The 12546-nt window shown below is 40.4% G+C and overlaps 1 protein-coding gene across 3 annotated transcripts in view; it reads left to right on the top strand.

Annotated features, from left to right (window-relative positions):
• Positions 1-12546, top strand: part of LOC128894781 (uncharacterized) — a 30223-nt gene that overhangs the window by 8970 nt on the left and 8707 nt on the right. For 2 of the 3 annotated variants that reach the window (XM_054156771.1, XM_054156772.1), the window contains exons 2-4: positions 1402-1525; positions 1698-1783; positions 9894-9986. In XM_054156771.1, the coding sequence (XP_054012746.1) occupies positions 1402-1525; positions 1698-1783; positions 9894-9986 (303 nt within the window). The remainder of the gene's footprint in view (positions 1-1401; positions 1526-1697; positions 1784-9893; positions 9987-12546) is intronic. The other variant, XM_054156773.1, reaches the window with a different exon arrangement.

The following is a 12546-nucleotide window of genomic DNA, read 5'->3' on the forward strand; positions in this document are numbered from 1 at the left end:
GAATCAATCACGATTCGACTCGAGACGTCCAATCGAAGCGACTGGGACGATAAAGCGTGGAATCTTGAGTTAGCTCGCTCTCAGCCAGCCAACGAGCTTGAAATTTAATTTTAAATTCCAACGTGTTCACAATTTATCACCGCGAACGAGTTGAAGAAGGTTCGCGCAATTAAGATTGTCGATAACGCATGAGTGAATTCGTTCCTCCAGAGACGAAGGGGTGGAAAAATCTCTCCAGGTGGTAGAACCAGATGGGGAGTAAGTTTATTCTTCAAAATGGTAAACAATTTTTCGTTGAATATTACGAATAGCCGTTTTATGTGGAAACTTTGTGACGGAAACAATCCTCGATAACCCTTTAAAACAATAAGCGTTCAAATTCTTAAATACCATAAATGCGAGGACATTTCGGAACATCTCTTTAATAAATTAGTTTCCACAAATTAGCACTGAATAACTATTGAATCTATATATAAAACGTATTCATTTATTGTACGTGCAATTACTATTAATAATTTACAACTCTGCTTCGTATGCGAGTTATAATAAACTCTATTTCAGCTTAAAAGTTCGTAGCAATTCTGTGAATGCGATGTGGTGCAGTTATTACGGCTCCCTGGTATAGTTTATTTGATAACTCATTAAACAATATGCGCGTACTTTACGGTATGAATACTCTGACAGATCCGGGAATAATAAGTAATTTCCCAGTAGACCCACCATGCATTCGGAATAAATTTATACGGATTTAGGCAAATTGGTTCAAGAGAAAGGCACAACTCAATTAGTTCGAAGTGGTGCATTGGGTACTGCATGAAACATGATGCTGGGCTAAACAAGCGGGGAGTCAAACAGAGCTGTGTACACCCGCGGTGCGCGTTCGACGCTCAATTGTTGACGGTGAAATGTCGTCACTTTCGGATGTAACTAAACGTGCCTAATTGGACCCTTGAACGGTTAAGAATGAAGACTAATAAGAAATTATCCCATAAATTAAAACCAAGTGTATGTTTGTATAAATATGTTGATGTATATATATATATATATGAATACACACATGTATAAGTCTATTCATATACACATTTATAATGAAAAATTCATTTGGTAATATCATAAGAATTATATAATTTAGTCAAGCTTCTACAATAGACATTGAGGGTACGAATATTTATGGGACCGACTGTTATACCCTTGATGCAAATAACCTATAACATGCAGAAACTATTTGCAATTCAATTATTAATGACATCTTAAGCATTACGATTGCTAAGAAAAGAACCATTTATACGCCACACTATTAACGTCAAACCATTAACGTCAAACCATTTTTACGTCAAACTGTTCGCTAAACCAGTCTAATTGGAAGTATTCACGACAAGAGATCTTCTATCGTCGTTTCAGATTTACTTCATAGTGCTGGCACTGACCACGGGCAGCGTGCTCCAAGAGGAGACGGAATACTTGAAAGGGAATCGCTCCTTGCCTGAGTCCACGAGCTTCCTCGAGCCGGACACCATCTCCCCAAGTGAGTATTTTACAACGGCAAAGCTCGTGGTAGCCGCACAGAGAAATTCCCACTTCCCCATGGCGAGTCACTAACCGATAACCAAGTCCACGTAATTGCTTGGAATCACACTCCGTTCGCCGAACAATCGTAACTATAACGTCTCACGTTCAACATGCTTCTATTGCTTCAGCGACGGTACGGATTAACGTGACGCTACTTGTATGCTCGTGCTGCGGTGTGGTTTGCAGCATCCTGCTTCTCTATGGCCTGTTTAAGGTAAGACATTCTCCCACGTATGCGTTGACACGCACTGATCACGCTTCGTTAGTCGATCGAACCTATCGATAGATAAATAAAAACGACGACGCTCGAAACAAGCATGTTATTTCCTAGAGATCTATACGTTTCAACCTTAGTTTTAGATCTTTCGCGAATTCAACGAAACGTTGCTTAATTCTTATTATAATAATTTCAAAAGATGCTTGTTCGAACTAACTAGTTTTCATATGTTTATACTATTTCACAAGCGCCGTCCTTGAGAATTACTAGCATGATTAACAATTGAGCAGTAGTCTGATCAAAGTCATCGTGCTTTTTTCATCGTGTCCTTTAGATAACCTTCTGCTTGATACTTTAACCATCGTCCTATTTAGAAATAAATAAATAGAAAACACCTAACAGCATGGTTCATAAGCTCTGGTACGTGGGCACTGAAATAAAAAGTCTTCGAACAGCATCCGTTGATCTCCACTGAAAAATGAGGATCTTTTTTGGCAAGATTCGCCCATCAGGCAGACCAGCAGGTAACAGACTTAGAGAAGATTTCATCAACGTCCTGAATAGCTTGATTGATGAGGTAATCTGATTCGGCAGAAAGGACCGAATTCGATTCGAATTCACAGTCCAATTGACCGATTCCTCGTTTCTCCATAATTGCATTCAAATGAAAATCCTGCGTGTGTGCGTGTATTTTTCTTGTATATAGCACTCCTTGCTGTTTAACTTCGTTCGCTTCAAGTTATGTAAGGACAAATTTTGCGAACAAGGGGGAATTGAAGTTCGTCGATGTTGTTGTTAGGAAAATCCTCTGACAAGGGAACGTTGGGACTTTCCCTCTTCAGCATTGCGTTAAACTTTGCATATGAGGGTGTTTTGTGGTGGAAACGCCGACTTCAGCTATATTCCTCGCCAGTTCCGCGTGGAAAGTTTGATACAATCGGAACAAAGCTTGGAATAAATACGTTTTGAGTTATTTTTATTCGACGAATGATATAAATAGACGTGTTTTATCTCTCGTTCGTTCCCTGCAATTTTTATTTAGACGAACCAAGCACTCTTCGTTCACACCTCATCGAACGCGCTCGTTTCTCTCATCTGCGATCTCATGTTAAAATTTCAGATTACTCGCGACTAAATTTCTCTCGCGAAGAATCCCTCCTGAAAGAACTGCTTCTTTTTTTCTCGTCCCAGTGAGAGCGCTCCCTTAACCAAAGATCCCTCCATCAAGTTTTGTAACGTCGAGAGAGGATACCGCGAAGATGTAAGCAGACAGGGATAACGGAAATAGAAAAGCGTGGGACGGTGACGACGCGATCTGCGAGCGTCTTACAGATTTAGTCGCAGATGGAGGAGCTGAGGAATTGTTCTCTTTAGAAATGGTTGCTAGAGTCGCAGATAAAAAGGGAGAAATTCTGAATCATTTTACGTTGTAGAGTGCATACCAACTTACCATACGAACACCTAGACCTTATCTTTCACCAATATTTGATTACCTTGCTTACAGCCATAGAGTTCTGTTTTCTAGGGTAAAAATTTAAAAATAAAATTTTTAAGTTTTAGAAAAGGTTGAAAACTTTGCGCGGCGGTAACTTTTTTTGAAATCAAAACATTACAAAAGTTCTCGGTCTAAATTAAGTCCTACTATTAAAAAACAAGTGTGTCAAATTTTATTAATATCGAACTAACCGTTTCTGAGAAAAGTGTGCCTTTATGAAGAAATTTTTATTTACTAAAATACCATATGTTCCGAACCTCTTAAAAGAAAAACCCAAGCAGGCAGTGTTTATCTTCCTTTTTAAAGGAAGTCGTGCTGTAATCCGACATTCCCGTGTCTCTCGTAATCGACATCTTATCGCCCTCGTATCGGTCCTGTTACTTTATCCCAAACGACGGACAAATCCGCCCTCTTGGGTGGAGGGATACAACTTCTATCATCGAGTAGACGAAACCGCGGTCTAGAGCTCCTTCATATGAGGAAAATCACGGAGAAACGGTTCGTTGGTTTGTGGAAACAAGGGAAATATCGTTTTCCAGGCTGCCTGTTGAGCATGGATTCTCCCTTCACCCCCACGACTTTCAGCTCTGCTGCATTTCGTTCGCGGAATGCGCATAAATTCATAGACGAACGAGTCGAAGAGGATTCCAGGAGAAAAGCAACGTTTTGAAGTGATATTTATTAAGTATTAACCGATACGCATTATAGATATCCTTCACCTTCTGCGATGGAAGTTGAGAAGATCTCGCGTGGCATGAAGATAATTAGGTGATTAGGAAACATGGTTACATCGGAGGATGTACTGCGTCAACCCGACGAGAGGGAAAAAGTGGAATGTTTAACGACGAAGGGGAAGCACAGAAGGATATTTTGCCGCGTATATATAGTCATCGAGGGTGCAAAAAATTTACGAGCACGATAAGCCAGCATCCCCTTGACTGATATCATCCGGCCGCAAAATTTCGCCTAAAATTTTCCCCAAACTCGAATTGAATGTTCGTTACCGCCATCGTGGAATGCGTGACTATGCGAAGTGGAAATTGTGTAGGTTTTTTTCTTTTAATTATAAGGATGATACAATTCGGTGTACCTCTTGGGCCTAACACAGTAATTTATGTAAAGTTCAAAGCAAAATTTTGAGAAGAACAAATTAGTATCGATGAAAGTGCTGAATTAGCATAAGTATCAATTACTTTTTCCCGTTGTCGTTGCATTACTGTAACCGCTACTTGGTCGGTTTATATTATCGTACTCCGTGAGATGGAAAATTGAATCCTCTTGCGCGTAAGTACCTCCTGGAGAGTATACTCCTATGAGAATACGAATCAAGATGGGAAGATTTGAAGCTCGACTCGTGGGAAGGTGGAATTCCTAACCATTAGCATCGAATAGTCGATTCGCTTTGCTAATGGTTACTCGAATGTAACGATATTCGGTTAGAATGATAGAATCTATTCGAAGAAATCGATTAAGGGGGTAGTAAATCTTTAAATCTAGGAACTCGCGAGTCTAAAGCTGAAGCAGATGTGATACGACGAGAGAAAAGATTAGAATTCACATATAAGGATCTGTATTCAAAAATATTGAAGAAATGACAGGAAAGATTTGCAGCTACAAAACTAGAAAGTTCTATTTCAAGCTATTCACTCGCATATTTACTTTTGCTATAAAATATACTTTTATCCTATCTCAATTTTGATTTTACAATTTTTCCACGGTCGACAGTAATTTTGGTATATATAGTTTCATTCGCATTATCATAGTTATCACGAAATCTGTAATATGTAGGCCATCGACCAATGTCACATAGGGTCCCACATGCCTCCAGGTCTACTCTGTCTGGATGTAACGTCCACGATGTGTCCCAGCACTCATAGTGCTCGTGGACCTCTCCATTATTACAGAAACTGACGCTCTCGACATCAATCTATTTTTAACGTGATGCTCTTAACATTTTCATCGATCGCACATGACGCACAAAAACGCCCACTGAACTAGATTTCGTCGACGACAGACCCGATAGGTCGTTGTCGAGATCCATAAATATAATCGAACAATCTCTTTCTGCGAAAAATGGTCGTCCGAGTGCTTTTCACGAGGACGACGTCGAAAACACCTGTCCGAACGCATAGACAGCGCTGATGCATACGACACCGCGGCGCCGCGAGATCGAGATCAGCTATTCGGGCTCTATTGCACCTGAATATCGCGTCAAATTGCGAATATATACACCATAAATTTTCGATCGGGTGCACTTTATTAACCCTTTCAGAATTTTTTTTTCTCGTACTAATGTAACTTAATTTTTAGGGTTAACTTGGACCAAAATTAGAACGGGAAAAAATCCTAATAGTGTTGTTTTCAAGAAAAACTGACATTCGCCCTAAACGATAGTGTCGGTAATGTATGAATCTTATTAAATTTTGTGTCCTTAGGAATTCCTGATTGATAGAAGGACTCGTCTATTCGCGAAGTAGCAGTTTTTGCGATCGGCAGTAGTCGAAATCAATGCTTTGTGCACCCGTGACGCGCGCCGTCGACAATTACTACTGTGAAACGAAGCCTTAAACCCGACTTCTTTGTTCGTTATTTTCATCTATTCATTATGTTGACCTATAAAATCACACCCTAAAATTCTTTACACCTTGAACGTTACATCCAGGAAAAGACAATCGAGAAACATGACCCCAGGACCTAACTCTTTCATTAAAAATAAAATAGCGAGCATACCTTCTCATTCGTGAGCTAAATCACGAGCTAACGTACCTCTTGACGATCACACGAAGACTTTCGAATCTTACTTACTCAAAGATATTCTACGGACACCTCCAGATTGGTTTCTCTGGATATCGCAAAACTCTTCGATGGCACGTAGTAAATACAACAATGTAAATTCACAATATATTCGTGACTGGATATACAGCAAGGGGCTTACACGGCAGCTACAATATGCTTCCGTTGGCCTGTAGGCGATTAAGTTCCCAAAGTGGATTTCATCCGATCCGTGATACTTTGACGCAATTAAACCCCACGAGCTAATCTCGATCTCGCGCCGGCGGCGCATCCATCAGCGATGTCTCTGCTCCGAACAGCTCCCGCCTTCGATGGAACGCGAATAGTTGTCAGTAACACGTCAGAAATATCAGTTTTCATCGTTGTTGGATGACTTATCGACGCTATCCGCGTTGAATCGCTGCAACTATAAATCACGTCGCTGTTACGTGAACTAGCCATGCAACGTGATCGTTCAAGAGGCACATCCGCTCGGCCATTAGTGGACAGGTATCTTGAGTGGCCAACAATGGAGGAATACGTGCAGAGAAACCGATAGGTTAAGTCCATTAGTGGACAGGTATCTCAAGTAGTCAACAATGGAGGAAAACGTGCAGAGAAAATAATGTTTTATCCAGAATTATTTCCTGGTTCCACGCGTTGAAACGTGAACTCTTACAAACTCCGATCACCAGTGATCCAATTTTCACAAAAATTAAGGATGATGGGTTTCTTTTTTACCTTGCGTTTAAACAAAATTTGGAAAACGTGGCATTAATAAGGCTTCGTTAAAAAATTCGCGAGAAACCTCCATATACAGTTTCAAAATAAATCTCAATTTTCCTGTTTGATAGCTTGTCGCAGATGATGCATTGGCATTGTTTCCTCGAGATGGTATCTCGAGTGGATTTCATTCCACGATTCCAGGACTAAATATACCACCGGGTCGACGTTCCTTCATCTTATCGATCTCTTCATCTATTAATCACTTAGCGGTGAAACCGTCGCGTCTATTTCGCGACGGCAACCCGCCATAAATAACCATGGCAACGTTTCGCCGAGATCTCTATACTCGGAGTTTCGTCGTTTCCCCTTTTCTTCCGGCTATTTGTCGTCCGATGTCCGTCATTTTTAATAAAAAGAACTTCCTGCTCAGGAAGGTATCTTTGATGCATTCGCTTTGTTGCGCCGTTTGCCCCAATTCCGCTATTGTTTATCGCTCCGTCCGCGACAGGAGAAGGATTACCGTGCTTGAAAAAAATGTATAAAGTTTTCTCCACTTTTTAAAATTTTCTTCTACGAAGACGTTCTTCTGAACCGTGCTTAGAAAGGCTAGGAACAGCTACCCCGAGGAATGTTAATATTCGATTCAAGCTTCGTGCAATTTCCTGCAGAGCACCGAAATCCGGCCGAGCTTCCTTCTGGATGTAATTTATAAGTTTTAAGTATCTCTGTACGCGCCAGTTTTCTCCGATAGGATATCCGCGGGGTTAAATATACCGTCGTATATAACGGAACTTCCGCGGAAAGACTTGGACCATTCGAATCGCATTTCGAGCCAGACCCGCTGCGCGAACGCAGCCGAAGGCGGAAAATCGCTTCTTTATGCGCTTGCATAAGCACCGTATAGCTTGGCGGGCCAGATTTTTATGGGACTTCGCCAAAGGGTTCACGCAAACGCCCGATGTCGCCATAGATGCGACGCTGCCTCTCGTATTTCTTCCCTGTCATGTTCGCTTGTCTGCATCCATTCATCGTGTGTTATCGCTCGACACAAAAGTTTGTTTCTCAAATTCTTCTCCGTGATACTACTTTCAAAGTCAGAACTTGCATTCCTGTTGAATTTAAAGAAAAAATGGTTACCCGCTCGTTAGTTCTCCTTTCCTCGATTTTGTCGTGCATTCTTTTTAGCGAAACGTCAAACTGTTTATCAAGTTCATTTTCCCGATTAACGAAAGTAGCGACAGTGTGACGTTAGCACGAGGGAAAAAATGAACGTTCACCTGCTAATTAAATTGCTCGACCACGAGCTCAGCTTCAAAAGAGTGACAATCCTTCACACACACCTCTTTCAGCGCAACGAAGGTTCTGTATTGTAAAAATAATGAATCTTACGTTTACGCATTGACGTCATAGAAAAATCATGTGAGAGAATTTAATACGCGAACATTATTCGAGTACACAGTATAGAATATCGAGTTTTACCAGCTTCGATACTCGACGCAGCTCTTTGCAAATTGCAGTTCGCGAATGTCGCTTTCGAAGCTTATCACCTTGGCTATCCCCGCATTACAGTAGACCACGAGAACGTTCTGTCCATGTACCAACCGAATAAGGTTCGAATTTCTCGAGGTAATGTACTGGAACCTTCGTTGCTTACTTTATGTACCACGCGTATACATACCAACTCACGCGAAACCAACGGTAACAACGTCTGCTGATGACACAGCCGTTGTAACAATCACAGGAGCCCCAATTGAAGCATTGTGTAACCTCCAGGAACATGTACGCTTAATTGACAGTGCATAAAGGGAATTAACCCTTCGACCCTAGTGGGACATGCATGTCCCAGGGAATATTTCTGATTGCTCTTTAACCAAATTGCGACTTACAAGTAGACTTACAGGAATATATGTGAAAAAATGAAAATCATTCACGGTGAGGCGTATTGTTTTTTCTTGTTCGGCACAGCCATTGATATATAGCCAACCCTAGTTTAATACAATTAATTTCTAAAAGAGAAATTAATAGATTACAATGATATTTATTAACAGAACAAGATAGTCACTTACTGCTAATATGGAAACTATAATAGTACAGTTTCGTTTAAAGAGCGAATACGATTTTTCATGTGAGATGCGAGAAGTTCTGCGATCGAAAATAGTATTTTAAATTATTTTGGATGGATCTTGGTAGGCCCGAAGAGACTAAATAATTAATCGTTGATCGAGTAGTTAATTCAAAAGAATAATATCAGTGGAACAGTCATATCAAATAGTTGAACACCTGATTTGACTCTTTGTTCCCTGCTCGTTTTCATTAAAAGATTCGAGATGGGTTGGAAAAAAATGGTAAAGTATAATCGGATCAGTGCAACGAGTCGTTATTTCGCGCTGCATAATCGCGTTATTTCCTTAGCGTAATGCAGCGACTCGGCATTTTCCAAAGGGGACGACTCGATTGTCTTTCTACTCGTGGAGAAACTTTTCCTCGTCGAGAGCTTGTTTCAACTCTTAACTCTCAGCGTGGACTGTTTCAAAAGTGTTCCTCGTTTTACCCAAGCGTGGTAAGAAGGAGGCACGAAGTAAAAAAGAAGTACAAAATTGGCGATGTTAAAGTTAAGAACGGACCATCGAACCAGCGCTTCTCATTCTTCTTTAGCTTCTGACCTCTTAGTTTTATTTCTCTGCGTAACTGCATCTCTCGTAGTTGCTGCAGCTGATAAAAATAATAGTACAACGAGGATCAATATTTGACAGTCCTTAACTATAATTTATTTATGTTTTCTTAGCTTTGAACCATTACAATTTAAAGATAACTAAATTGTTTAATACATTAAAGCATTAGTTAACATTCCTCTCAGCTTCTTCTTAAAATTAACAAAGTTTCTATCTCGCAATGATTCTATCCTTTCCACTTATACATATAATTATATAGTATGGTTATAACGTTACGATAATATTTCTCGCGGTCCAGTCAGAAGTTGCGACTTTCCGTCGTCATTCCATATAGACGCCCGTTGAGAATCCCTACATTAAACGACCATCGTAAAGCCGCGATCGCTTCCCCTTTCACGGTTTACCATTAATCTCTGTACATTTATGACCGATGGTCTTTCAGGATCAACGTGTCTTCCTCATGCCCTGGATCATCACTGTCATCGCGACATGCCTCGTCGACGTGGCGCATTCCCTGTACCTGTTCGTCGCTGTTGTAAGTACATTCTTCTTCTAAGGCATGGAATTTTTAATGACACCTTGAAAATCATAGTAATAGAATCGTTCTAATAACAAAGAAACGACTGTGTATGAGAGTACACCCTTCATTCCTCTAATTTTTATAATTTTTAATAATTTTTAATTAAATTAATTTAATTTAAATTTTAATCATTTTTAACACCGACTTATATTGAGCACACGAGCTAGGATACCTCATTCTTTTATTTTCTCTTTAAATTTACCACCATGATTGAGTTCCCATCTGCATCTTTCATCCTTCGACTCGTTTCACTTGACAACCTCATTAACATTTTCACTTTGAAAGGTTCTCGCAGTATACAAACTGATCGATCAGTAAACATCTACGATCCTAATTAGAGAGTATTTCTTTCATCCCTGACGCCTGCTTTATACTCCATAAACTAAGTCCTCTTGTTGCCCGCAGCAGTGTATCACGTTGAAATTCCTTTGTCTTTAATAGTGCAGAGTGCGTTACAAAGCTATTCTAAACGATGCATAAATATCTCGTATTTTGAAAACGCTGCATGCAAGGATTCACTAGATATTTAATACATATCTGTATCGTATATACGTTCGTTTCTATCATACTTTACGTCTGGTTCGTTTCTATAAATCTTCCAAAAGCATGGTTCTCGAATTATTCGGAACAGCGCAATTTCCACGCTCGGCCAATCAGAAAAATTACATTATCGATACACGTCCGAGCAAGGGTCGCGATGTACAGTGATTCAGGAAAGTATTCAAACCACTGGGAAACGAACGCTCGATGCACGAAGCGACAAAGCTACAGAAATTGACAGAAAGCTAGACAAGTTTATTATCCTTTCAAAGATGCATTTCTAAACGATACAGTTGGATTATAGAAATTTAGAAAAACACAAAATATTGTAAAATAACTTTATTACAAATTGTGCCACTGCTAGAACAAGAGTGTTTCGATAATCTAACGCAACATCGCGTTTTTCAAGCCACGAAAGATCCGTTTTCAAAATTGCTCGAATACCATCCCGAGGCACTGTACGTCGAAAAGAAAAGCCGAACAAGATATGTACGTGTCTGCGGTTGGAACAAATGGATCCTCGCGAGAGTTGACACGGAATTCGAGCATTGTTAGCTACGTGTTCGCGTATCTCCTCGGTTTCTCCCCGCTATTCGTGAGAACCGGCCATATGATTCTCCTTTCGCGTGGTAAAAGGATATGTCCGTGATAATTGCTCGGGTGTCTCGACCCTTGCAAACATTTCGCTGAGAAAGAAAACCTCCCTTTACGCCTTTTTCTCTAACGCGAAACGCGCGTTACGTCGTGGCACGATACGATATGGAAACTGGAAATGCGATTTCGAACGAGCTTGCATTTCGGAATCTCGAACGAGCATCGGTTTTACACGCTTCGGCGGCGTGCAATTGCCGTTACGATTCGTCGCAGAGATTTTCGATTAGGTACTTCTTCGACCCAGTTCGCCGCACGGACATCCAGTTTTCGAATTTATTCTTTTATATTAGAATGTCGAGGGTAACAAGAACATCCACGAATGGCGAAACGCTGAATATGGAAATGGAGCTGTTCGTTTCGATGAAATGCTCCTAGTCCTCGTGTTTGACATTGTTATTCAAACAATGGGATTCGGAGAACGATGCGCATATTGCATGGTATGAATCTAGTTTTACATAAACCGTGTAGTTCCGTTTTCTTTGATCTTGGCGCGGGAATTTTGAATAGGAATAATAAAGGATATTCCAGAGCGAGCCTTAGAATTTTATTGACTTTATTTTGTAAAATATGTAAGATATGAAATACACTCGATTTCTTTATTTGAAATGAAAGTACACGTGATCGATGTTTTAGTGTCCACTACGACTATTTCGTCCTATGTTGAATAACTCTTGGATCTTCTTTATTTTGTACTGAAGAAACTAAATCGAAGCTTTAGCAACGTTCTTACTATTAAAAAAAATACTCTCACCAAAACTGATTGCTCTTTCCTAGCAAGTCACTCTTTAGCTCGCGTTCTCTTCCAAATTTATCAGAACTTTTCATCACGACAGAAATTCTTGCTCGATTACCGAGTAATTTCCCAAGTTTCAACTTCGATAAAATCAGAGTTCGAATCGCTTTCCGCGAAACTTTCTTCGTTTTAACCGACTTTTAAATTTCCCGCTCACGGAATACCCGCGACTATTTTTAAACGTACGTCTTACAACTTTTCCACGACGTTGAAGTTGTTTTAACGGGCCGAATAGAGCTCTAGGCGCATTTAATGCCAGCCAGGGGATTCCTAGACGCAATCGACGCTAACTTTTCCTACGATGTCGTGCCTTCCTCCATTGTCGCGCGATTACCGCCCTCTCGAACTGCGAAACACTTTTTTCGTCCACGAAGAATCCACTGCATGATATAAAAAGTAACAACCGGGTAATTACGCTACCGTAACCCGAAACCTGCCTCGGTTCGAAACGCTTTTTCCTTTCGCTGGCGAAGCTGATAAGGTGGAAACGTTCTATCAACCGCTTCGTTTTAAAGCAGATTCCGAAGA

The sequence above is a fragment of the Hylaeus anthracinus genome, unplaced genomic scaffold, assembly GCF_026225885.1.
Source record: "Hylaeus anthracinus isolate JK02 unplaced genomic scaffold, UHH_iyHylAnth1.0_haploid 4, whole genome shotgun sequence".
NCBI lineage: Eukaryota > Metazoa > Arthropoda > Insecta > Hymenoptera > Colletidae > Hylaeus > Hylaeus anthracinus.